Source organism: Diabrotica undecimpunctata, chromosome 4, assembly GCF_040954645.1.
Source record: "Diabrotica undecimpunctata isolate CICGRU chromosome 4, icDiaUnde3, whole genome shotgun sequence".
In the NCBI taxonomy this organism is placed as follows: Eukaryota; Metazoa; Arthropoda; class Insecta; order Coleoptera; family Chrysomelidae; genus Diabrotica; species Diabrotica undecimpunctata.
This window is the reverse complement of record NC_092806.1, coordinates 156,482,857-156,509,557: the sequence shown is the minus strand read 5'-3', so window position 1 is coordinate 156,509,557 and position 26,701 is coordinate 156,482,857. Positions and strand designations below refer to the sequence as shown.

General features: G+C 33.5%; 1 protein-coding gene across 1 annotated transcript in view; it reads right to left on the bottom strand.

Annotated features, from left to right (window-relative positions):
• Skel (DM13 and DOMON_DOH domain-containing protein skeletor) overlaps positions 1 to 26,701 on the bottom strand; it is a 158,380-nt gene that overhangs the window by 18,567 nt on the left and 113,112 nt on the right. Inside the window, exon 6 of the mRNA XM_072530674.1 lies at positions 19,983 to 20,082. Coding sequence (XP_072386775.1) covers positions 19,983 to 20,082 — 100 coding nt within the window. The remainder of the gene's footprint in view (positions 1 to 19,982; positions 20,083 to 26,701) is intronic.

The following is a 26,701-nucleotide window of genomic DNA, read 5'->3' as shown; positions in this document are numbered from 1 at the left end:
ACAAAGCAAACCACGTCCTGAGGTGACACACACCTAAAACAGGAGACACTCGTACATACCGAAAAAAGCAACCAAAAGCGATTTTTTTAACAAAACAGTTGACTAATTTTCTTTCCACGAGGTTCTTTTCTACGGGTATTCATAACTTGTTACAGTTGATACGAGCCAGTGGCGGATTAAGGATAAAGCAGTTTCTAGGCAACATTGTAATTCCGAGCCTATTTGTCAGTCATGACATATACTTTGCGTTTGGTAGTTTGGTTTCAAAGCATGTATGTAGTTCTATTTAATTAGCCGATTCCAAAAATAAGGAAAAAATAATATATATGTGCAGAAATTAAATAAATATATTTTATTAAAACAAACAATAATACTTAAACAAATATACCCAGATTGATTAGTTATATTACCGATAATTCCAATAATATTATTTTCCTGAATAAATGACTACATGGATACAGGGTAAATAATTCACATATAAAAATCTTAATTGTAATACTTCATTTTTCCGAAGGTTCTGTTAGGTTTTAATCTTGTTCATATTATTTTAATTTCTCTATTGAAGAGTCCCTAACATTGCTATTATGAAAAATTCATCATCATCATCATTGGCTTTTACAACTCTTCGTGAGTTTTTGCCGCGTTTACTATTGCCTTCCATTGATTCCGATCCTGTGCTATTATTTCCCATGGCCTTACTTCCATCTTCTCCAGGTCTTCCCTGACTGCGTCTTTCCACCTTTTCTAGGCCTTCCTGTCGATCTTCTACCATCTGGTCTTTCCCAAAACACATTGCTAATCAGTCTGTCGTCATCACTCCGTACCACGTGGCCTGCCCATCTTAATCTATTGGCTTTTATGTATCTTACGATGTTTCCTTTCCCAAAGAGAGTCTCTATTTCATTGTTGTATCTGCTCCTCCATTCATTTGTCACGCTGTCCCTGCAAGGACCATATATAATTCGCAGGATTTTGCGTTCCCATACTAATAGCTTATTGATTTCTTTCTTTCTCAATGTCCATGTTTCACTTCCATATGTCACGGCTGGTCGTATTATGGTTTTGTATATTTGGATTTTGGCACGCCTTGAGAGAAGCTTTGACCTCATTAGATGTTGAATGGCAAAGAATGATTTATTCCCCGCCAGTATTCGTATTTCAACCTCCCGTTCTCCTGTGTTTTCACTGGTAATTGTTGCTCCTAGGTATTTGAATTCTTTGACCACCTCAAAATTATGATCGTTTATGGTAATGTTTTGTCTTATTCGCTGTCGTTCCTTTTTTGATACGACCATGTATTTAGTTTTTTCTTCGTTTATTTTCAGGCCTACGCTTAGTGTTGCTTTTTCAAAGTTCGATACTATATCCTTAACTTCCAGTGTTGTCTGTGCTACTGCATCTACATCATCTGCAAATGCGAGAATAATCTTTGCTCCTCTGGCAGTTATGTCTGGTTTGACTCTGGTATAGATTTTTCACATTGCATATTCCAATGCTAGGTTAAATAGTAATGGGGACAGCGGGTCTCCCTGTCTGAGTCCGGTGCTTATGCCGAAAGCCTTTGAAGTTTTGCCTCCTATTCTAATTTGTGCAAAGGAACTGTTGACACACATTCGCGCAATCATGGTCAGCTTCTTTGGTACGCCTAACTCCATCATTGCACTCCACAGTTTTAAGCGATCTATGGAATCATATGCTTGTTTGAAATCTATGAAGATCTGGTGTACTTCTTTATTATATTCCCAATATTTTTCTAGCATTTGTCTGATAGTAAATATTTGATCGATTGTTGATCTTCCAGGCCTAAAGCCGCATTGGTAATCGCCAATAATTTCCTCTGTATATGGCAGTAATCGTTTTTGTACAACTGAAGCTAATATCTTATATGTAGTACCGATTAGTGAGATTCCCCGGTAGTTGCCACATGTATCCTTTCTGCCTTTTTTATGTATTGGCACGATAATACAGCCACTCCATTCTTTTGGCATTATTTCTTGTTCCCAGGCTTCTTTCATTAATTGGTGTATTTTAGTTCTAAGTTCATGTCCTCCTTTTTTAATCAGTTCTGCATCAATATTATGAAAAATTGTTTTGGTTTTATTATTAATAGTTTTATATCCCTCAGATCTTTATTCGATCAGTAAAGAATACACCAAAAATATTCAATTTAAAATGTTTTTGGCCACTGAATCGTATTTCATGTTCTGGATTTTCATCATGTAATAGTTTTCGTATTTTCTGCCGTTTTTATCCTTAATATATGCAATATCTTTAACGTTTTCTTCTTCTTTTGAATAAATTTTACTCAATGAATCATATATTAAGACTACTGTATTTAGGCATCCGTCTTTTTATTGAAGAGTCTTGTTTAAAGCATTCTTTCCTTAAAATCTTTTCCCATACAGCAGGTGAATAGTACGTACTCAAATGTATCAAGTTTTTTATGTAAACCGACAGCTTACGAACTTCTTAATGGTTTTTCATCTTTGATTGAGAAAAAATTACGTAACCAATATTTAATTTCTTCATCATTTTCCTTTAAATATTTCACAGTATCGAAAGAGCAGACCACCTGGTAATACACAAGTGTTTGAACCTACAACATTTTTGTCATGCATTCCACCTATGTGTAGAACTTAAAAAAATACGTAAAATTCCTGAACGATATTGAAAAAGGTGCAAATTTTCATTTTACCGAAAATTTCGGCAGCAACGTTTCCAATTAAATTTAATAATATATTAAATAATATAAGTATAATTTGGACAAGTTTTAGCAATAATTATGAATATTATGTTTTTCTGTTAAATAAAAACAAAAATAATTATAAAAATTAAAAAATTAAAAGCCTAATTTTCGGGCCCCAAAAATTACAAGCCCTAGGCATATGCCGAGGTTGCCTTGGCCTTAGTCCGTCCCTGATACGAGCCAAATGAATTGGCTGGTGTCAATAGTTGCAAAAGGAGGTTGCCCGAGCAGGGATAAATATGTTCCCTTATAAGTGATATCCTACAACATCGACCTCGTGTCACGACATTTTTAAAAATAAATATGCTTTTCATGTAATCCAAAGGATATTACACCTAGATTTGTAACCATAGATATATATGTAATACAAATAGACTGAGCGCTGTAATAGGCCCGTTCCCCCAGTGCGACAGAGAAAACTGACGTAAAAAATTCACTGCATCTCTTTCTAATGAGCCGGGTTTATAGACCATGTGGCCTTTAAGTTGCCATTTAGGTCACGTGGTCGATAAAGCTGGCCTATTAGAGAGAGATGCACGGACTGCTTTGCGTCAGTTTTCTCTATCGCATTGGAGGAACGCAACTGTATGGTAACAGTCAGTCTATTAGTATTATAATATGTCTATGTATGTATAATGGTTTCAACTACTCTCTGATGATTATCCGACTGGATCGAACATTTTGGAGATCATTTTAATCTATTTTCCCTTTCAATTTATGATGTTAGTTATGCTGCAAATTTTGTAATTTACTAACTACAAATTTTTCCCATATCTGTAGATAACAACAGAATGCTAATCATTAAAATAAAGTAATACTGAAAATTTTTTGCCTTTTACATATTGTATTTCAGACATTTTAGCTCATCGCTCAGTATTTATTGAGCGATAGGAAGTTTATTCCCGAGAAGACAATTAAAAACCAGACATTTTGTAATTATTCATCCAGCACCTATCTCGTCATCATTTTTTTCGAAGCATGTTTTTTCGGTTTATCTCGTTACGCGCCAGAGAGGAAATTTAGAGATTGTTATCGTTAAAAATCATTTATCCGGAGAACTGCCGGCAAAATTGCTGACTTTGAATTTTTCTTTTTCCCTCGAATCGTTCTCGTTAACTGAAATTTCTCATATATGTGGAGAATAACCGAGTGTGGGTCCAGATTCTAAAAAGTGTTAGATATTTTGACAGGGATGGAGTCGGTGATTATATGTTGGTAAAAACTAGTTTTTAATTTCATAGCAAATATGCTTTGAAAAATGTATAACGCGTACGACTCTCGATTTCTAACAAGAAATAGTTTTAGATATTTACTATAAATGTTGTATTAAACTAAAGAAATTCCTCTATAATTCTTACCTACGTGTTTATCTTCTTGATTTTTTGGATGGGTTCTGTATGGCTTTGGCCTTACAGAGGAGGATCAGACAAACGTAGTAGAGGAAGAGCACTTACACTCTGGTGTAAGGGCTGACGACATCAGGCGTATCACCAAAAATTGGCAACAAAGACCACAAAATCGTATAGAATCGGAGTTAATATTTAGAATAGTTTAAGGGAGGCCTATGTCTAGTAGTGGACGTGATAAATTAAGGCTGGATGATAATAATGATGATGATGATGACTATATGGCTTTCATGTCACTTTTTTGTCAGTTCCGTAATTTGTCAGACTTCACTTGTGAGATAATATATTTCCAGATGAATTTTGCATTATCTCCCTAGGTTTAGGGAGATAATGCAAAAACTTACTAATTACTAACCTATGTCTAGCTGGTTTTATAATGCAACGACCAGAGCGGGTTTTGTTCGGACCTGTTACTAGTATAATTGTTTTACTTTGAGTTTTATCTGATTTATCATGACTAATAGATGTTTGTGTTTGATCCTCACATTTTGATTTAGAGGCATCAGTTTTGCACATATGTAGGTAATAAATCCTCATTATTGGATTTCAGATACACAGGATTTAGATTTGGTCTCTGGAACGATGAATTCCGTCTTAGAACCTTATCCCAATCCTACCTCACCAAATATGATCTAGAAGTACTATGCTCCTAAGCCACTTCACCTGGTACCCAATAAATGTCTTTTTTTATCATTACACTCTGCCCTTCTACAAATGAAGGTCTTTCGTGAGCTTGCTTGTCATATAAAGTTTTTGTTTTAATCCTCTTTTCTTTAATTTTCTCAAAGTCAAAATCAGCTGTTTCTGTTAATAACATCCAAGTAAAAGGTAAATTGGTTCGAAGCAATCGTTTGTTCAATAGTTCTGATGGAGAAATATTTAGACCAGAGAGGGGGATGTTCTATATTCTAATAAGGCTTTAGGAATGTCATTTCCTGAATCAATTTTTAAGAATATTTTTACAAATACTAACAGCTTTTTCACTTAGTCCATTTGATTTTGGGAATTTTGGACTGGAGGTTATCAAATTTATTTCCCAACTTTCAGCGAAGTCTTTAAATTTCTTACTGTTAAATGGTTGGTTATCAGACATTAAATTAGTTGGTATGCCATGAGTAGAGAAAACAACTTTAAGCTTGTCAATTATTTCCTCTGCAGTTTTATTTTTATAAGGAATAAGTTATATCCAATTATTAAAGTAATCAACGATAGTCAAATAATCTTTCCCTGCATAATTAAATTAATTAAAATATCAGTCCCCACTTTTTCAAAGCAATATTTGATTTTTCATGCTGAATGGGTAGTTCTCTAGGAGTTTTCCGACTGTATTGTAAACATGTTTTACATTTCGATACAAAATTCTGTACATCTTGTGATATACCAGGCAAAAAGAATATTTTCCTGGCTCTAGCTTTCATCATCATCAATGACGCTACAACTCTTCGTGAGTCTTTGCCGCGTTTACTATTGCCTTCCATGTTTACTGTTGCTGTGCCAGTAATTCCCATTTTCGCACCCCCATTTTCTCTAGATCTTCTTTGACTGCATCTTTCCACCTTTTTCTGGGCCGCCCTACAGACCTTCTTCCCTCTGGCCTTTCCCAGAACACATTATTTATAAAGCGATTGTCGTTACTGCGTATCACATGCCCTGCCTATCTGTTGGCCTTTATATATCTGACTAGATTTTCTTTTCCGAATAGAGACTCTAGCTCGTTATTGTATCTGCCCCTCCATTCGTTTGTCACGCTGTCTCTGCAAGGGCCATATATCATTCGAAGAATTTTACGTTCCCACACCAGCAATTTATTTATTTCTCTTTTTGTCAGCGTCCATGTTTCGCTTCCATACGCGACTGCTGGTCGTATTATGGTCTTATATATCCGGATTTTTGTATCTCGTGAATGAAGTTTTGACTTCATTAGATGTTGCATTGCAAAGAAAGATCTGTTTCCTGCCATTATTCTCGTTTCAACTTCTCGCTCTAATTTGTTGTCATCTAGCTTTGGACTTTTAGACTTTCTAACGATTTAGAAATGACCAATTTAAAGTTATGAAAAATTAAATTATTGTTAATATTTATATCATCCTTAATATTGTAAAATACTTTCTGTCAGGTTCTAACATCGATTTTCTATTTGGCCATTCTGTTTGACAGGCAAGTATTGTACTTCAAAATCATATTTAAGCATTTTGAATTTTAGTCTTTGCAAACGAGAACTTATTTTACAAATGTCTTTTTTGTTAATTATCACCAATGGCTTGTAATCAGATTTGATTATTACTTTTCTACCATACACAAACTAATGGATCTTATATAAACTATACCAAATTGTCAGATACTCCTTTTCAATCTGAGCCCATCTAGTTCTGTATAAGTCAGGCCTCTAGAAGCAAATGCTACTGGCCTACGTTCCTGTAGCAAATACCATGCTGGCTTGCATTATTTTGTATTTCTATGGGCAACATAGGATCCAATAATTTTAATATAGGTATTTTAGAGACTATATATTTAATTTTTTGGAAAACTGCCAAGTGAGCTTCTGTCCACTTATATTCTACAATATTTTTAATAAAATTTTTAACGGTGACAACAATTCAGAGAGATTCGGTAAGTATTTAGACCAGTAATTAAACATACTTAATATTCTTAACAATTCCTTTTTATTTTCAGGTTATTTAAGCATCAGAACAGCTTTCATATATTCAGTGTCAGGCTTAACACCTTCAGAGGAAAAAACCAGACCAAGATAACTAACGTCAGAGACTTTGCATTGAATTTTATTTTTATTAAATCTTATACCAAACCTCTCTGCTCTCTTAATTACATCTTTAATGATTTTCTTATGTTCTTCTTCTGTTGAAGCGCCTATGATAAAATCATCAAAGTAGATCCCAATCGGCAAATCTCCAAATATTTTCTCATTCATGCGCTGAAGTACTTCAGGACTAACATTTAAACCGAAAGGCAATCGGTTAAAGCAAAATTTTCCAAATGGTGTTACAAATGTACATAGTTTACGACTTTTTGAATCAAGAGAAAGCTGGTAAAACCCTTCTTTTAAATCAAGCACAGTAAACATTTTTTTATCTTTTAGCTTAATTGATAACTCTTCAATCGTAGTAGTAGGAAACTGGTCTAAACATATTCACTTATTTAAATCAACTGGATCTAAGCATATACGTAGGGCCTATTGTATCTAATTTCATCAACTGTATTTTTTCTGAGGCCTTTGACTTGGAAGGTACTCACTTCCGCTATTCTTCATTAATTTTCGGCTTCTGCAGCAGTCAGGTTTACATGTCTTAAGAGTCTTTTTTGTAAGGATTGGTCTCGAATCCCACTAACTAGTATATCTCTTATTAGAGAGTCTTCAAGAGAATCAAAATTGCAATTTTTTTCCAGCAATTTTACATCCTTCATAAAATCAAACCGTTCGTTTTCTTGCTGTACCCCAGTAAAGAAAAGGTACCTATCATAAGTTTCATTTTTCAATGGTATAATCTTCTTCTTCAAGTGCCATCTCCGCGGCGGAGGTCGGCAATCATAGCTATTCGGACTTTTGAGACGGCTGCTCTGACAAGTTCATTTGATGTAGATCCGTACCACTCTCTCAGGTTGCGCAGCCATGACATTCTACGCCTCCCTATGTTTCTCTTTCCTTGGATCTTTCCCTGCATAATCAGTTGGAGCAAGATGTATTTCTCTCCACGTGTAATATGTCCGAGATATTCTAATTTTCTTGTTTTTATTGAATTTAAAATTTCCATTTCTTTGTTCATCCTTCCCAGAACCTCTTTGTTTGTAACGTGTTCTGTCCATGATATTTTCAGAATTCTTCTGTACACCCACAGCTCAAATGATTCTATATAGGCCAAACAAATCGTTGCATCCAAAATAGGATTTATGAACATTCCATTTCTGTTCGCAATTCCGATTCAATTTCAGCTCTAGGTCAACGCCATCGTCATACAGGTCACAAAATTGATTTTGAAAACTCCGGAACCATAGCCCCCATCCGCTTCTATAAACCAAGAATTATCCAAGAAGAATAAGTAGTAGTATATGGGTCTCGTTATGTGGATATCACCTTTCTCGTGCACCATCGAAATAAAGACCAATAAAAAAATTGTATTTTTAGATGTAGTAAAAATATTAAACCCAAAAATACAACAGATAAAAGAATATAATAATAGGGATGAGATCAAAAATTTTCATAAGAAACCAAATGAAAATTTCAAAAATTCAAGAGTTAAATGTAAGAACAACCAACTGTGTAAAAAGCTGGAAATAACATTTTAAAGAACTCCTAACGACATAGAGAGAATAAGAGTTAGGGTACGAAACAAGATACCACACATGAGTCTAAAAACCAATCAAAAATGAGTGAGAATAACTTTTCGTATCAGATGATGAATTTACCATTTCGATACTTCTTATTGTGACGAATATACATTTTACTTGCATCAAAACATAAGTAACTTTCGTTCTGCTATTGACACCCTGTAAAGCCTCTCAATTTGTTAACGACACTTCTCTGCACCTACTCGAACGGTTCTCAAGTGTACATACCCAATTAAAAAAGTCAAATAATATCCATTCACCGACCGACCCTGACAAATCAATAATAATTTCGATGTCAGTCACCTAAAGTTCTACATTTACCTAAAGTTCAAGGAAAAAACCACTCCTGATTTTTATGTAATTTATGATGTCAGGATGAGAACGGCCGACATAACAATTTGAATAATCGAGTAATTGGACGACCTATTTTCCTTCCATTACAAGAAGATAGGTACGCTTGATTTCTTAGAATATTTTATTAGAAGCTGATTTCAATCAATCAGCTTCTAATAAAATGTGTATCACTACAAAATACGTGTTTCCCTAGCTCATAGAATACCTAATCTTAAATCTTTAATATAATGGTATTTTTCTTCTATTTTTTTCTTTATTTTGTATATTTTCATTTTCTTTACCTACTTAGTTTAATCTTCATTTCTTCCTGGTCTTGCTATACATGCTGCTACGACTATACCACTAGCTTATGCTGTGATTCTGCTTCTCTGTTGTAATTTTTTGTATTACCTTTGTTAGTTTTTTCGTGTTACTATATAATCCATATATATATATATATATATATATATATATATATATATATATATATATATATATATATATATATATATATATACAACAAACAACAGTTTATTAGGGTTGCAGTCAGAAAATTGACCGGGATGTTAATGAAACACTCTTTTGACTTTTTGTCTAGCTTTCGGAATGGTTTTATTCCTTTTTCAAAACACTGTAATAAGAAAAATATGTAAATATTTATAAAATATCACAATTCTTCAGTACAACCTACTAGTTGTTGAGATTATTTGTAAAAGCATTGACACTCAACATTAATAATACACATATAAAATAATGGACAAAATACATCCTAAAATTTTTAAAATTTATGTACAGATAGTAAAACTTAGTTTATGGCATCTTTTACTGGTGAGTTTTAACTCTGACACATAGAGAACAGAAAGTAAAAACCCTATGATTAAAAAGTAATTAGGTGTATATATATTTCTTAATATTATATTTCTTTTTAAGAAATACTAGAGGCCCATCTTGGGTGATTTACTTTTTAATTTTTAAACCTGTCTTAATGGTATGCAACATGTTATGCGTGCAAGTGTAATTTATGTACAGGTAAATATTTATTTTATTTTGGATGTTTTTCGAGTAAGTAACAATAAATGTTCAAATGTTCAGTTTATCTATGTCAGACTTTTTATTGATGCACGATGTACTAGATTTTATGGAACACATTTCCAAGAAAACACGTTTTGAATGATTCTTTTCCTTTGCCAAAATACAGGAATCCTCGAAATTAAATTCATGTTTCAAAGTTAATGCATGTTCTGTCAATGCACATGCATTTATTTTTTTGGTTTTTATATCACCACGATGTGAGATCACCCTACTGTGAAAATTACGAGATGATTCTTCTATGTATATTTTGTTACAATAGGTACACGGTATATAATAAACAGCATTCGATGACTCCTGTATATTGTGAAAGGATCTTTTGTTTTCGTGTATAACTTCGATATCGTTTTCACATTTTTGGTTGTAATTTTTAAACCACTAACATTTTTGAAGATGTTTATTAGCTTCAGTGTCAATTGTCGGACCTCATTGTTGTGAAAATTTTGGTTGTCAGAAAATTGCGAAGGAAAAGGAGAACCGAAAATGAGTTTATTTAACAGCTCTATAGGATAGGAGTTCTCTTGTAATATAGATCTTAGCTTTTTTAGTCCCTTGTCTCTGAACTCCATGTGTGACAAGTTGATAACCCTAGTTTTCAGGGCCAAAACCAAATTTGTTTTCATCTTAGATGGATGTTGAGAATGAAAGTTTATAAAACGGTTACTAAAACAAGGTTTACGGTACCACTCCGTCCTTAGCATGCCATCATTGCCACGATGGATTAGCATGTCTAAAAAAGGAATCATATTATCAGCCTCTCTCTCAACCGTAAATTTTAGGTGTTCACATTGGGCGTTAAAGGTGTTTAAAACATTAGTTACTTTGTCTTCAGGGACCGATAAAATCAAATCATCTACATATCGTTTAATAAAAGGTATGTGAAAAGGTATCTTTTCTTTACACGTTGTTATAAGTTCATCCAAAACAAAATTACATAGTATGGGGGATATTTTGCTGCCCATTGGAGTGCCAAACATTTGTTTAAAGAAATTACCATTGAACAAAAAGATGTTAGAGTCAAATATAAATGTTAAAATTCTTATGAGCGTCACTTAATCTGACTTTTACTATTGGAGAACTAAATAATGACCTAATGTAATTAAAAACTACTAGCCCAGGGCCTGACAAACAACATTAGAGACATATTTTTAAAACACCTTCCCCTTTCCGCTAAACTATACCCATTCCAGATCCTCAATTTAATTTGGCTAAACAACAAATTTCAGATAGCTTATCACTTAATATCAGAACAAAACGGATTTCGACCTAATCGCTCTGTAGTTCTGCATTGCTTTTTTTTTTATTTAAAACGAGCATTTAACACATGTTGGAAATTTGATATCATCAGAAAATTACATTCGTGTAATAAGTTTAGGAAACTTTTTTTGTACAATAGATCATTTCGAGTAAGGGTACATAATTCCCACTCTAAGGAACATGTTAAAGAAAATGGAACACCACAAGGCTCAGTACTTAGTCCTACGTTATTTCTAGTAGCAATAAATAGTATCATTCATAATCTACCCAACCCCCTAAAAGTTCGATTACCTATCCTCAGACGATCTTGTTGTGTACATCAAAAGTAAAAACATTAAACCAATGACAGATATATTGCAATCAATGCTAAACCAGTCAGAAGAAAGGTCAGCTATTATTGGTTTCAAATTTTCAATACCAAAAACTTCGGCAGTATTCTTCACCAAAAAACCTCCACAAGTCTATCCAACATTGAAGTTGTATAACTCCACAGCGGCATTTAAACCATTCACAAGTATATCTAACTTTAAAGCTGTATAACTCCACAGTGGTGTTTAAACCATCCACAAAATATATAAGCATGTTCATAGAAAACAGGCTGTATCCGAATGTCATAAGAGACTAAAACTATTGAAAATACTGGCTAATATAAATTGTAGATGAGATGAAACAACCCTAATGAGAGTATATCGAACGTTAATAAAGTCTAAAGTCGATTACGGGTCAATTGCATATGCCTCAACTTCAACAAAAACACTTAAAAAGATTAACACTGTACACAATCTTGGCATTAGAATTGCTATTGGAGTATTTTAGACAACTCCTATCAAAAGCTTACTAAGTGAAGCCGGTGATCCCCCCTACTTTACCGAAGAATATATTTAACACTTATAAATCTTACTCAACTTCTATTGCCATAGATCCAAGATATCCTTTGTATGACAATACTTTCAACGATAAGTACATGAAGTACTTTAATAATCGGTCTCACACACAAAACCTTACTATGAAAGAGTTAGAATGTACTGTTCTGAATTAAATATTTAATTTCCAAAAGTTTTTCAGTAAACTCTGACAACTCTGACTGAAAAGCAATGTATTATTAAGCTTAAATATTAAGGATCAATCAATCCAGAAATCTTTTAAGCAGAACTGAACCTTATCTTGAATCAGCAGTACGAAAACGAGGATGATGGTGAGGTTAGACGATAGAGACTACAGAGTTAAAGAAAAACAGAATATACTCAATTTTAAAGATGATAGTAAAGAAGAATAATCAAAACCAATTTATTATTTTATTTGTATTCCTTTTCAACATTTATTTCCCAAACTTATTTAGTAGTATCTTACTAAGCTTTTTAGTTGCTTTTATTCTCCTAAATGATTACACCATCTCCGCCAATTTGTTACGCCTTTTTAAACCTTTTTTTTCGAGTGCAAACTTCGCAGCCGCATGGTTCTTCTTTTTTCTTTTTAGCTGTATTTTTTTTCTTTTTTTTCAGCTCTTTCGAACAATCATCACATATAAAGGAATGATTCTGTATTTTATTTTTCCCAACATCATTACATTTTTTTGCGTTATTATTATTGTTGTTATTTTTTTTTGACTTCTTTTTCTTGTTTTTCAAACTGTGAGTACTCGATCCCCCATTAAGATTATGTTTTGAGGAGTTTTGGTTACAGCTGTTTAGAGTATGTTTAGAGTTATTTTTTGAGCACGTGCTCCTGTTTGCAGTTAACTGTGATGCACTTTTATTTTTGTTAGAAGAATCACCTCTGTCTATATTTCTAAAAGACAAAGAAGTGCTTACAGTTATTTCGTTGGTAGCATTGTCGTCTGTATAGGTTGCCTGGTTATAAAATCGTATCTGATGAGCTGTAGGACGATCGTCGTGGCAATCGCAGGTAGAAATTCCGCAGTCACATACATTTTTTTTATGGATCTTGAATGCTTTTTGGCCTTTACATCCTTTACACTCACAATAATCGCAAGTACAAATTAATTTGGTAGACGTTTTAGAGGACGGAGATAATGGGTCAGTATCATCCGTCTCAGTAAAACCATTGAACTTAACGGAGGAATGGTCTCTGAAAGAAGGTGTAGAGTGATGCGGTTTAAATTTCATAACACTTATTGATGTTTGTACATAAACGTCTCTTGAGCATATACCGAATGATATATCAGCTATTTCTACCTCTTTGGACCAATCTCTGGACATTGGTGTGATTCGTGTGTCCGAGATTCCAGGACCTAATTGAGTATCTTTATGCATCAAGCCTGAACAAATTTTGAATAGACAGTCGCAGCTAATACTTGTTTCTTGCTTGTCTAGCACTGGATCAAACTCTAATTCATCTGGTCTTACTTCAGTTGAAATTGTTTTTTGTACATCATATATATCGTCTTCATACTCTATGTCGTCTATATCTACATCTTCTATATATTCTATACCGTTCATATCTTCTGTATCGTCCATACCTTCTATATCTTCTATATCGTCTATATCCTCTATGTCTTCTAATTCTCCATCATCATATTCTGGTATTACATTTAAGTCGCTATAATCATACCTTCCTGGATTATTACTTTCTCCAATATATGAATCACTAAAACACTCACATACCTCACAACTGCATTCAGAATCCGCTTCAGCCGAAGGTGGGGCATGATGTTTACAAGTAGAGCAACTACATTGGGATTCGTTACTTAAAGACTCTTGTATTAAACCTAATTTATGTTTAAAATAGTCACATATTTGGCATTCGCAATTACGACCGTTGAAATTACCGGTTATAGATTTGCAATTCGAACAACTACATTTGAAACGTAAATCTGACATTGGTATGATACTGACAAGGATGTCAGTTATGTTTTTGTCGAGCAAAAGTGTTGTCATTTTTAACCCAGTAATATCTTCTTCTTCTCAGATGCCTTGCATTCAATAGTGCATCTGCCAGCACATTTGATGGACAGCGCAAATGCTCTTACGTAGAGCTACTTTTTTCATTACGTAAGTTGTAGTGGGGGAAATGTGTATGTAACTAGTCCAGGGGGATCTGTCGAAAAGCAGACCATTATGGATATTTTCCACAGGTATCACGGAAGCTAGATTGACCAGATTTATTCAATAAGACAGATTCTCGAGAAAACAATAGAATTCAATATTGAAACCCATCACCTATTTATCCTCCGTGATATGTTTTCTCTATCACTTGTTTTAGCGTATGTATAGCGTCTATCATGGATCTGCCTTTTCTAAAACAGTACTGGTAATCGCTTATGCTTTGTTCTGTATATATTGTTAGTCTGTCTCTAATTATATTAGTCATTACATGTTACATTCAGTAAATTAATTGCTCGGTAGTGTTTGCATATTCTATGGTCTCCTTGTATATAATCCATTAAACTTTTAAAATTTCTTCTTCTACTATAAACATAAACCTTTAATTATCTTTTGTTCGTTGGTTCCAATATTAGGTGTTCCCAATCTTTAGATCATTTCTTCTGCAGAATTCAACAATCCTTACTCCATTTCTAGTTATGGTTCCTTCTCCACATACAGCGTATCTCTCTATTATGATCTTTGCCCATTCCCCTTGTTCCAATCACCCATTATTATTATAGCATCGTACCCTCCTCTAGCTTCATCTATTTTATAGTCCGTTGTACAAATTTATTACTTCGTCTTGTGCTGTTCCTTCTACTGTAATTATTCTTGAATTAATTGTTTTTTCTTCTTCTTCTTATTCCTCTATATAAGCAATTCTGCTTGTTCATTGGTGGATGAATACCTCCATGGAAGGTGGTCACTCCATCTTTTGCGCGGTCGTCCGATCCTTCTTCTGCCGATTGGTGACTTATCTCTTGCTACTTTGACGACACAGGTCTCCTCCATTCTGCTTATGTGATTATTCCATTCTTTTTTCTATTTTGTGTCCATTCATTTATGCACTGTACGTTACATTTTCTTCTAATGTCTTCACTTCTCTTTCGATCTCTCAGAGTATTTTCTATAATTCTTCTCAGTACTCTCATCTCTGCCGTTTCCAGTAGCCTTTGCGTTGTGGCTGTGTCGGGTCTTGTTTGTGAGGCATATGTCATTATTGGTCTTATGCTGGCTTTATAAATTCGTGACTTCATCTCAGTGTTAATGAGTCTGTTTCGCGATATAGTGTTATTAAGGCATCCTGCCAGTCTATTTGCTTTTTGTACTTGATCTGTATCCTCTTCCGTTGTTAACGCTTTTGATGATTTCATCCATGATTAAATTGAAGAGCATGGTGCTCAATGAATCCCCTTGTCTTATTCCGCTGTCTATTTCTATAGGTTCTGTAAATTGTCTATCTATTTTGACTTCTATTTTGTTGTTTTGGTAGATGCTTTTGATAGTTTTTAAAATATTTAGGGGAACTTCTCTATCATATAGAAAATGGATTACATCTTTGAGTCTCACTCTGTCAAACGCTCTCTTTAGGTAAATCAGTCACATAAGTGCTGGTCTATCATACTCTAGTGATTTTTCAGTAATTTGCTTTATAACGAATATTGCATCTGTACACGATCTTCCATTACAAAAACCTTGTTGTTCATCTGCTAAACTTCTCCTAAATGTGCTAATAAATCCTCTGATTTATTAGCACTTGTAAAATTTTAGTTGTAAGTTTTGGCATAGTATTGAACAAGTCTATACCTCTGTAGTTTTCTAGCTAGCTTTTATCTGCTTTTTTGAATAGTAGAATTAGTTCGCTCGTTCTCCATTCTTCTGGTATTTTATTGTGTTGTCATTGCTGCTTCACAATATTACAGTAATTCGTTTGGTATCGCGTCTTTACCTACTGCTTTTCTGTTCTTGAGGGTTTTAAGTATTTTCCGAACTTTCTTTACATTTATATTAAGTTCTTCATTTGTGGTAATTTCTGGTGTTTCCGGTTCTAGCGTCGTTTGTTCTTCTTCTGCATAGAGCCTTTTTTACATAGTCAATCCAAGTACCATTTTCTAGGTGTTTTGGTTCTATTAGTTCCTTTACCTCCATTCTTTGACCTCTTATGAAGCGCCATATTTTCTTTTGCAGACCCTAAAAATCATGTTCAATTTCTTTCGAAAAGCATTCCCAGTGATCATTTTTTATTTTTCTTAAAAGTGCATGTGTTTCGTTTCTAATTGTCTTGTAATTATGGTATGCCTCTTCTGTTTTGGTCGACATGTCTTTCAGGTAAGCTTTTTTCTTTTCTTTACATTATTCCTCTACTTCTGTACAAAACCATGGAGTTCTTTGCCTTGGGAACAATTTATTTTTATTTATATTTCTTTCACCAAGAACTTCCTTGGTCAAGGCTAAGATATTAGACTTCATTTTTGCCCAACTTTAAAACTCTTTTTTAGTTTTATTATTTTTTCACAACCTTTAAAAGAACAATTCACTTATTCCTCTAAATATTCGTACGTATGGTATCAAATTGGGATTCTTTCTGTCTTATCGAGCCCTGAGTATATCTTCAATAACTCAGGATTATTTATGACAGGTACTTGATAGTTTTAAGTCATAAAGAGGACATAGTTAACGAAAAACACGGTTTGAGGTAATATCAGATGGGTCCTATTTGTTTATAAACAAAGGCCAGTGTCCTAAAATTTAGTTTTATAGCTGTAACAATTTTGATTATATTAGGAGCAATTTTTATTTCAAAAAATTATTGTTTTATGAATAGACGGGGACTCTGAATTTTTAAGTTTAAGTTCAAATCCATCAATAACTTGCCGAAATAACTTCAAAAATCCATTTTTTTGCAATTATCATCATCACCCAGCCCTTTGCGTCCATTGCTAGACATAGGCCTCTCTCATTTTTGTCCATTTTGCTCTAATCTGGGTATTTTTCATCCAATTTCTTAACATTTTCTTGAGATCGTCAGTCCAACGAGTAGGGGGTCTTCTTCTACTTCTTTTGTCTAACGCTGGCCTCCACTCAAGCAATCTCTTTGTCCACCTTTCATCACTGATTCTGACGACGTGTCCGGCCTAATTCCATTTTAGTGTGGCAATTCGGGAAATTACATCGGTAACTCCTGTTCTTCGTCTTAAGTCTTCATTTCTAACTCGGTCACGAAGCGATATACTCAGCATTGCGATTTCCATTTCCCTCCGAGCTATTTGCAGCGTTTTAGAAGTTATAGCTGTCAATGTCAAAGTTTCGGCACTATAGGTCATCACAGGCACACATTGGTGTCAAATGTTTTATGTTTTAAAGAAATTGGTATATCGCTTTTAAAGATGTCTTTGAATTTTTCATAGGCTGACCATGTTTATTCTTCTTTGTAGTTCACATGTTTGTTTATCTCTTGTGATCTTTATTTCGTGTAAGAGGTATATGTATTTTTTCACCAACTACTTCGTTGTCTCTAATATTGATATTTTCGCTAGGTACTAGGTTTGTCATAAATTTTGTTTTGGAGATTTTTCTTAAGACCAACACTGGCACACACTAACTAAAGTTCATGTAGCATTGTACATATCTACTTGAGGTTGTCCCAGAACAAAACTATGTCGTCTGTGAATTTCAAATTTGTGAATCTTCTACCGTCAATGTTCAGGCCTTTCTCTTTCCAGTTAAGCATATTCTAGTACTGCGGTAAACAGTTTAGGCGATAAGGTATCACCCTGTTGGACTCTTCTGCCGATTGGTAAATGATCCGTGTTTTTATGTAGTTTCACCGACATAGTTGCGTTCTTGTATATATTGTAAATTAACTTTGTATATCGGCAGTCAATACAAAATGCCTGTAGTGCTTCCAGAATTTTGTCAAATTCTACCATGTCAAAGGCTTTATGGAAATCTACAAAAGCCAGAACAAGTGGTCGATTGTATTTGATGATCTTTTCTATTACCGTTTTAATGCTCTGTAGGTGATCATTTGTTCCAAATCCGGTACGAAATCCCGCTTGCTCTATTGATATGGATTTCTACTTGATTTTGAGTCAAATAATTACTTTAGCAACACACAATATGGATTCAGAAGTGCTCGTTCTACTACTAACGCGATATTTAATGTGAGCGAGGTGATTGAGGAGCTTGAACGCTGAGATGATACATCTGCGAGACATTTACAAGACATATCAGGACAAAATAGTGATGATTTTAAAATGTCTCATGAGGAAGTTTCTACTAAATCTAGAACAGGGTTTGCTGCAAACAAACTAAAACTTAACTCTGATAAAACGCAAAATTTGGTTATATCTGCAAGTAATGTACACAATGATTCAGATAACAAAGAGACTGTTAAACTATTGGGAATAACCATAGATAATCGACTGAACTGAATAGGCACAGCAAACTGGCAACAGTTGGCAATGGATAGAACTGACTGGCGTAATATACTTGGGAAGGTCGAGGCTCTTTTATTGGGCTGTAGCACCAATGATGATGATGATGAATCGACTGAACTGATGGGCTCATATCTCACAACTTAAGAAAAAGCTATCAAGTTCATTATTTGGTATTCGCCAACTAGCAAAGGTTGTGCGTTGGTTGTGGTTGTGTACTTTGAAATATTAAAAATGACATATTTTTCTTTATTCCACTCTCACCTAAACTATGGTGTAATCATATGGGACAATTCAACAAACGCACTTCAAATTTTTAGAATGTAAAAGAAAGCTATCAGGATTTTAGCATGGGTTAGTTATCTAGAACACTGCCGACCTTTCTTTATCAAATTCAAAATTACGCTGCTAACTACTCTGTTGATATTTCAAGTTCTAATTGAAATTCACATAAAACGTGTCCTTTTAAGAAAGCAACGTTCACAATACGCGAAACTGTCACTACATACGAACAAATTGCTGTAGATTATGTCTTTCCGAAAAAATTGTCATAATTATAACTATTACAATATTTTAACAAAAATTATTAAACAGCTAAGCTGTAATAGTTTCGTTAAAGTTATAAAAAAAAAATCTTCTAAAGTATTGTTCTTACTGCTCAGAAGAATATATGACTTATTGCAGAACATCCACTGAACTGCTTACCGGTAAAAATTCCTTAATAATAATTAACTTTCTGTTTAATATGTGTTCTTGTTTGTATATATTTAAGTTACCTTTTATATTCCTTTTTTTAATTACTATGTATTTTTTTTTGACTTGCTACAAAATAATAATATTTGTATTTGTTCTGTAGTTAAATAAAGACTTTACTCTACTGCAATTTATAGTTCTAATCTACTCACTCGTGGCAAAGTCCGCATGAGAACCATCACTAGGGCTACTACCTTTTTCAAATTACATAAATTGCATACTTACCAATTACATCATAAAATATAGTTATTCATTGACAATCTGAGAAAATGCCAACTCTTAAGATTCATAAACAGAGATATGATTAAAAACAAACTACTAATTTTGCTTCTATTGGTCGTATAAGGCTTTTTAGGAAGTTGTTTTTAATCAGATTTTCTTTCCACTTAATCAGAAAGAAGTATTATAACAAATTACAAAGTTATTCTTATTGTTTATTAACAAAAAACCTCACTCTTCAACGACATCTTTAAAGACATTTTTTGCAAATTAATTAAATTTTTTCACTTTTCTTTGTAGTTTTAATATTCAAGAACTAATTGCTCTTTATTAAAGAACTGTAAAAGCATACCGTAGGCAGCAATAAACTTTTGATATCTGGGATACATATTTAACAAATATCAACAAATATCATTTAACAAATAAGTCAAATATCATTTTTCTTAAACTCTCCTGTATACTTAACTATGTTAATAGTTTTGATCTTTCTAATTAATTCAACAAAAGGACATACCCAATTTCGCAACCAATTGCAACACAATGCTATCTCCTGCAACAGCCCATCTCACTTCGAATGCCAGGTCATCGAACAATACTTCACAGTTCAGTTTTGACTGCAATTCAAAATAAGATAAATTAGCATACTTGTTATATAACAGAGAGAATAATATAATAGTAGGAATGATTGTACGTATTCATTTAAATAATATAAATTTTCCATCACGTAATCGACAATTTTCAATTGTTAAATTTATAAGAAAATATTTTTATGAATAGCGGTTCCCGTCAATACATTTAAGGATTTATAAACATACAGAGTGGATCACAAGTCTGGAAACGACTAATTGTCTCTTAAATTGATGGTACAAATTATATAGAAACAGAGATACACCTTTTTGCAATATAAAGATTTGAAATTTGATATTTTGTAACGTTGCCAAATTTACCATTTTTCTGATAGCATTAGTCAGTTTGGATTTTTAAATACAACATCCTGTATATCGTACTTTTATTAAAATCTACAATACCAACTCACCCCTATACAATACTTTTGATTTTATGTAGTCAGGAACTTAAACAGAAATCCTAGAAGCGTCTCAATAATTTTTTTTAACAATTTGAACATAAGAATGAAAAATTTACTCTTCTTCTTCTTTAGATGCAAATCCACTAATGGATGTTAGCGATCACATTTTCCATTAATTCTCTATTTCTTGCAATATGTATCAGAGATTGTATGTCGTTAATCCCTGTCCATTGCCTTATGTTTCGGAGCCAGGACATTTTCTTGCGTCCCATTCCTCTCTTGCCTTCAATTTTACCCTCGATTATAAGTTGGAGGAACTGGTATTTTTCATTTCGCATGATGTGACCTAGATACGCCGTTTTCTTTTTCTTGATGGTTTCGAAAAGTTGGCGTTCTTGGTTTATTCTTTTAAGAACATCTATATTTGTGATTTTCGCTGTCCATGGTATTTTTAGGATACGGCGATAGAGCCACATTTCGAAAGCTTCTAATCTGTTTATATCCCTCGTTTTGAGTGTCCAGCCCTCTACGCCATATAGCAGCACTGACCACACGTAGCACTTAGTAAACCTTAGTCTCAGTTGAAGATCGAACTCTAAACAAGTCAGTACCTAACATTTACTACATTGCTAAATTATATTAGGTTTTCCTGTACCTGTCTACCTTAATTTTTAAGATATTTAAAGATTTCCTAATTTGTAAGATTTACCAATTATAATCAAGTATGCGGTGGTACATGGATTGATGATGTGGAAGAAGACACAGATTCTAGGGGTTAGAAGATGGAGGGAAGTTGCCAGGAATCGACAGGAGTGGCGACTTCTTTGTGAGCAGGCCAAGATCCACAACGGATTGTCGAGCCACTTATGATGATGATGATGATGCGGTGGTACAGCTGGTTCCTAAAAAAACTGATACGACTCTTAAAGCGTCTTTTGTAGAAAATTGAGCAGTGTATTTTGAAGGATAAATACCGCCAAATCTTAAAATTTGTCAGATAAGTTATTCTGTTCAACCTCAAAAAATGGCTCCACATGCTAGCAAAGAACTAAAAGCAAGAATTGTAACGAAATTAGAAGATGGTTGGTCACTATCTGCCATAGCGAACCATTTTAACGTAATCAGAACAACAGTTTTGAATATTAATAAAAGATGAAGAGAACAAAAAACTCTCGAATGAAAGCAAGGTTCTGGAAGACTAAAAATATCTGCCGCTCATGAAGATGATGAGCTTTTGGAGAGACTAGAGGAGAATCCTTTTGAAGATGCGAAAACTGCAAGAATTATGTCCCAGTTTCCGGGAAGAAAGACAACAACTTGGCGCAGAATGAAAGCATCGCGTCTTAGGTACTACCGAATTGCAGCATTTTCTACCGAACTACGGCAAAAAAACAAGCTCTTACACCACAACAGAAGTAATCAAGACTTATATTTGCTTTAAACCATCAGCTATAAAATCAAGATTTTTGGCACAGGATAATATTTACAGATGAGAAAATTTTTCAATCTTCTAAAGAAGCTAAAACTAGGGTGTGTAGACTAGATAATATTAGATTTAATCCTCTATATGTGCCTTGTCTTTTTAGTGCCAATGTATGGGCATGGATTTTAAATAGAAGAATGGGAATGGTACAGCGTATTGATGGCAGGTTTCTTGGGCAGACTTATCTGAATATTCTAGAAAACATCATGTTTCCCAGTGTAGAACATTTGTATCCAGAAAATAATTTTTTCTTCAAACGTCAAATAATGATGACATTACCTTATCTAACTTGATCCTGCCAAAGTTTTATGTCTCCTCCGGCAGCAGTTTTTTTTCCCATTTCTTTACGTCGTCGGAGGGAAAAATGTTGTCATGGCAACAATATGAAACATGTCACAAAGCAACAATACAAATGTCATTAACAACAATTAAACATCATTTTTATTTATAGTAATATTAAAAGTACAATTAGTTAATGAGGCATTTTCAAAACTGAAACCGTGCAAAAATGTTCCCGACTCTTGATACGCATTGGTAATTGATGATACTGATGGTCGAGAACAACTTTCAGCAATCATTCCCGATGTTGGCGAATCATGAGGGTTTAAAATTTTTTGAGCATTATCGTTCTTATTTCTTATTGAATCCTCTATATATCCTTCGGCAGCCGTGCTTGATTTCCAGCCCCCATGTCGTTTGAGGCATTCTAGATTTCCGCCTCCATCAATTAAAAGTGTTGCTGAAGTTCGTCGTAAAGAGTGACCCGTGTATGCGCTTGCATCGTTTAAATTTAAATAACTAGCTACTTTTTGGGCTACTGCGCTGATCGAATGTATTCCCATGACGCTTCGGTAACACTTTCCATTTTGGTACTTGATAAAAAATCAGTTTTCTGTGAAATTTTCAGGCCGCAGTGATGCATACTTTTTATACAGTTTAATGTAGTTTTGACCAATTATCGTAAAAGATCTAATTTGTCGTGTTTTACTGTCTGGGATTTTGATAATTATTACATTTTCTTTATCCTCAATGTCCACAGTCTTCATTTTTACCATTTCGTCGCATCGAACAGGCGCCGGTAACCCCAATTAACAAAACAATCTGAAATATTTTTATAATTTAGTAGAGTATACTACATGCTTTGCAATATATAATTTTTTTACCTTTAATCCTAAATACTCATGAAATGCAATGAAATAACTGGAATAATTCGAGCTATGGGTGTATAGAAGAATTCTGAAAATATCGTGGACAGAATACGTCACAAACAAAGAGGTTCTGAGAAGAATGAATAAAGAAATAGAAATTTTAAATACAATTAAAACAAGAAAATTGGAATATCTCGGATATATTACACGTCGTGAGAACTAAACCTTGCTCTAACTGATTATGCAGGGAAAGATCCAACGAAAGAGAAGCATTGGGAGGCGTAGAAGGTCATGGCTGCGTAACCTGAGAGAGTGGTATACGGAGAGAGTATACGGATGTACATCAAATGAACTTTTCAGAGCAGCCGTCTCAAAAGTCCGAATAGCTATGCTAATTACCGACCTCCGCCGTGGAGATGACACTTAAAAATGAAGATATTTTATGTACGATCTCCAAATTTTTTAAATTGAACTAATGCAAAATTCATGTCTGTACTAACAAATCTTTTCTTTGTTACAGCATCCACTACCATATCGTTAATGTCGAGTCATTATTATCGGTAAAGGTAGGAGTATGTTTGTGGTGAAGATGTGAGATACATAAAAATTTAATATAATTAATGATAGTTTAAACAAAAATATAAGATAAATCTAAATAAAAAATTGCTGATATAATTATTTAACATCAAATAGTAAAATATTTATTAGAGTTAGGGACTCCACGGTGTACGAGTTAGAGTGCAAATTTGATAACTACTGTTAGATGGGATCATTGACAGTTTCTGGTTCAATAAGGATGACAAATCTGTGAGTCTTTCGAGACTCTTGGGTAAGTTGTTCGAGGCCGATCCAGGTAATTCCAAAAAGTTGCCTAAAAGATGAATTTTGATATGAAGAAGGACGTGAAAGTAAAGAAGTGAGATAAAAAACAGGTCAACGAAGAGGAGGTGAAAAACGTAATTGCTAAAATGCAAGAAACTACGTATTAAAAGCAGCACAAGTATTGATTAGGAATCATCAAAATTCTCTCTTTAGACAACTTAATGGCTAACTAATAGAAACTGTCTTGTGATAGCGTGTAAGTATGTTAGAATGAGTTGGTCGACGCCGCCGGGATCAGAAGATATCCGGAGTGATTTACGCGAATTAGGATGGAAAGGATACAAAGAAGCACCAGTTTACGAGTAATTGAACAGAACTGACAGACCAGTAAAATAAGAGATATTCTACGTAGATTTTGTTTTAAAGGTAAGTTTTAACAGTTTTATTTAATGTCGTTAAAGTATCTCTTTTTCCAGGATCGTTGTTTTGTTTCGAATACTATTTTTCACTGGTTTCCTCTGTTTTTATATTGTTTATAGTTTTCATCTGTTCAATTATTTAAATATTTTCTCCATGTATACTTCTAGAACTTATTAGATTATAGAATTCGGATCATATAACGTTATTTCCGCATATTCTCTGCTTAATCGGAAATCCGGCAAAGTAGAAAGTAGATCCTGTGACTTAGCGCCTAACGATTTTTTTTTTGGGGTTTTCTCAAGGAAAACATTTATAGACATCAGTTTGAAAGGGCCATAAAGCTAGTCGAATTAAGGGCAAAAATACTTCATTTTTTTGCAAGCATTACACCAGCCTTCTCCAAAATATGAGGAGAAATCTGTATGACAGATTTAGTTACTGTTTAGCACAAGAAGATGAAATATTTGAGCCCTTAATTCATTAATCTGCTTTCCTAATTATTATTTTTTGTTAGGTACATTTTACGAAGTTTGTAGGTTCTTAATTAGGTAGTATTTTTTATGTTTAAGTTTGGAACAATTTTATTGTTTTTTTTTTATTTAAAAGTAAAAACGATTCTTATTCTGATTTTTTTCTTCTTTCTTGTCTTATTGTTATGAGCTTTGACAGTAAAATTTGTACAATTTTCAGTGACAATAAAGCATATTACTTATTTACTTACTTACTAAGGCTAAAAAATAACCAAAAAATTAGTTTTAGAGCATTATAATAAATATACTCTAAACTCGGATTCACCAGCAGATTTCAGCGTTGGCTCTTATGGACAATGTTAATCAAATGGAAGAAAACGCTGCAGCGTTGCTAGTTCATCGTTGGCCTCAACGTGGCAGAGCCGGCTTCGAACTTAACACTCCCTTACACACGGAGCACTAGCAATTTTGCACTAACATTCACTGATTTGCCCTAATGACTGTTCCAGAAAATATTCGGACGTCTTCGTAATATAGTGCTCAACAATTGATAAGGATCATAATTATGATTTCAAATATTTTAAAAGTTTGTTGAGATCCTAGTATGATGACTTGAATAGAATAAATGAAAATAGACGACTTTAATATTTAACTTTTTGCTGACCCTAGTAAAAAATGGCCATAATGGCAAAATTTATTTTATTTCGTTTAAAATTGATAATAAAGTCGGGGTATTAATATTACTTTAATTATATTAAATTTTTACAAACTTCGGCTATTTCTGGAGTAAAATATTACTTCGATCCTTATCAATTGTTAGCACTGTTGTATTTGACGAATAGAAAATTTCTTACATCTCTTGTTGTCTTATTTACGGAAATGGATGTTTGGAGACCTTTGGAATAGAATTGAAATGAATAGAAAGAAAATGCCACGATTAGTAGATAAGTCAAAAATATATTGAGAATACATCATTTATATTTTAGTATTATTTATACAGGGTGTTTCATTAACAGTTATCTATATAGTAACTAGAGATACCTTAGCACAAAATACGAAAACTTAACCTAAAACACTAATCACATGCTATGATTTTTGTGACTGATATTTTTAAGTTAAAGTTGATTTTATATAATTGAATGAACTATCTTTCAATAAAATCCTTGCAACTCACAAATATTGGCAATATCATTTTGATGTCTTCTACTTTAAAATGTTTAATATGTCTGATTTGCCGATATGAATGGGTCAGATTAAATTTAATTATTAGAAGATTTTTTTTTACTTACAACAAAATTTTTGTAATTGATTAATGTTTTGTATTTCGATAATGACCTCCGAAGGGAAAGTCGTAGAATTCGTAGAATAGCTTACTGACTAATGGGCGTTTGTAGAAATGGTTTAACCGTGTAGAAATTTCGGTATTGTTGTAATTAAATAACCATTTAAAATTTTCCTGATAATAATATCTACTAATTGTTATACGAGTGCGTATATCTATAACAGTTTTGCAGTTTGTAGAAACGGTTTAACTGTTTTGTGTGTGCATTCGAGAAGATACGTTAACTTCTCAAAAAATAAGTGCAATTTATTTTTAACCCTTTTTTATGTACTGTGTCAAAAACATGGAGCATTTATAGGTGAAAAGTTTCAAACAAGGACAAATCTTAGATTTATATGCGCGACAAATTATTTTGAATATGTTGATATATACAAAAAAACAAATTCCGATCTGTCTGCAACACAAACTGTTTCTACAACAAGTACAGCGCTGGGTTTTAGCGATAGAACAGTCTGGAAAATTCGTCAGGAAGGATTGGATCATAATGGAGACTTACCCAAAATTCTGAAAAATCCACGCAA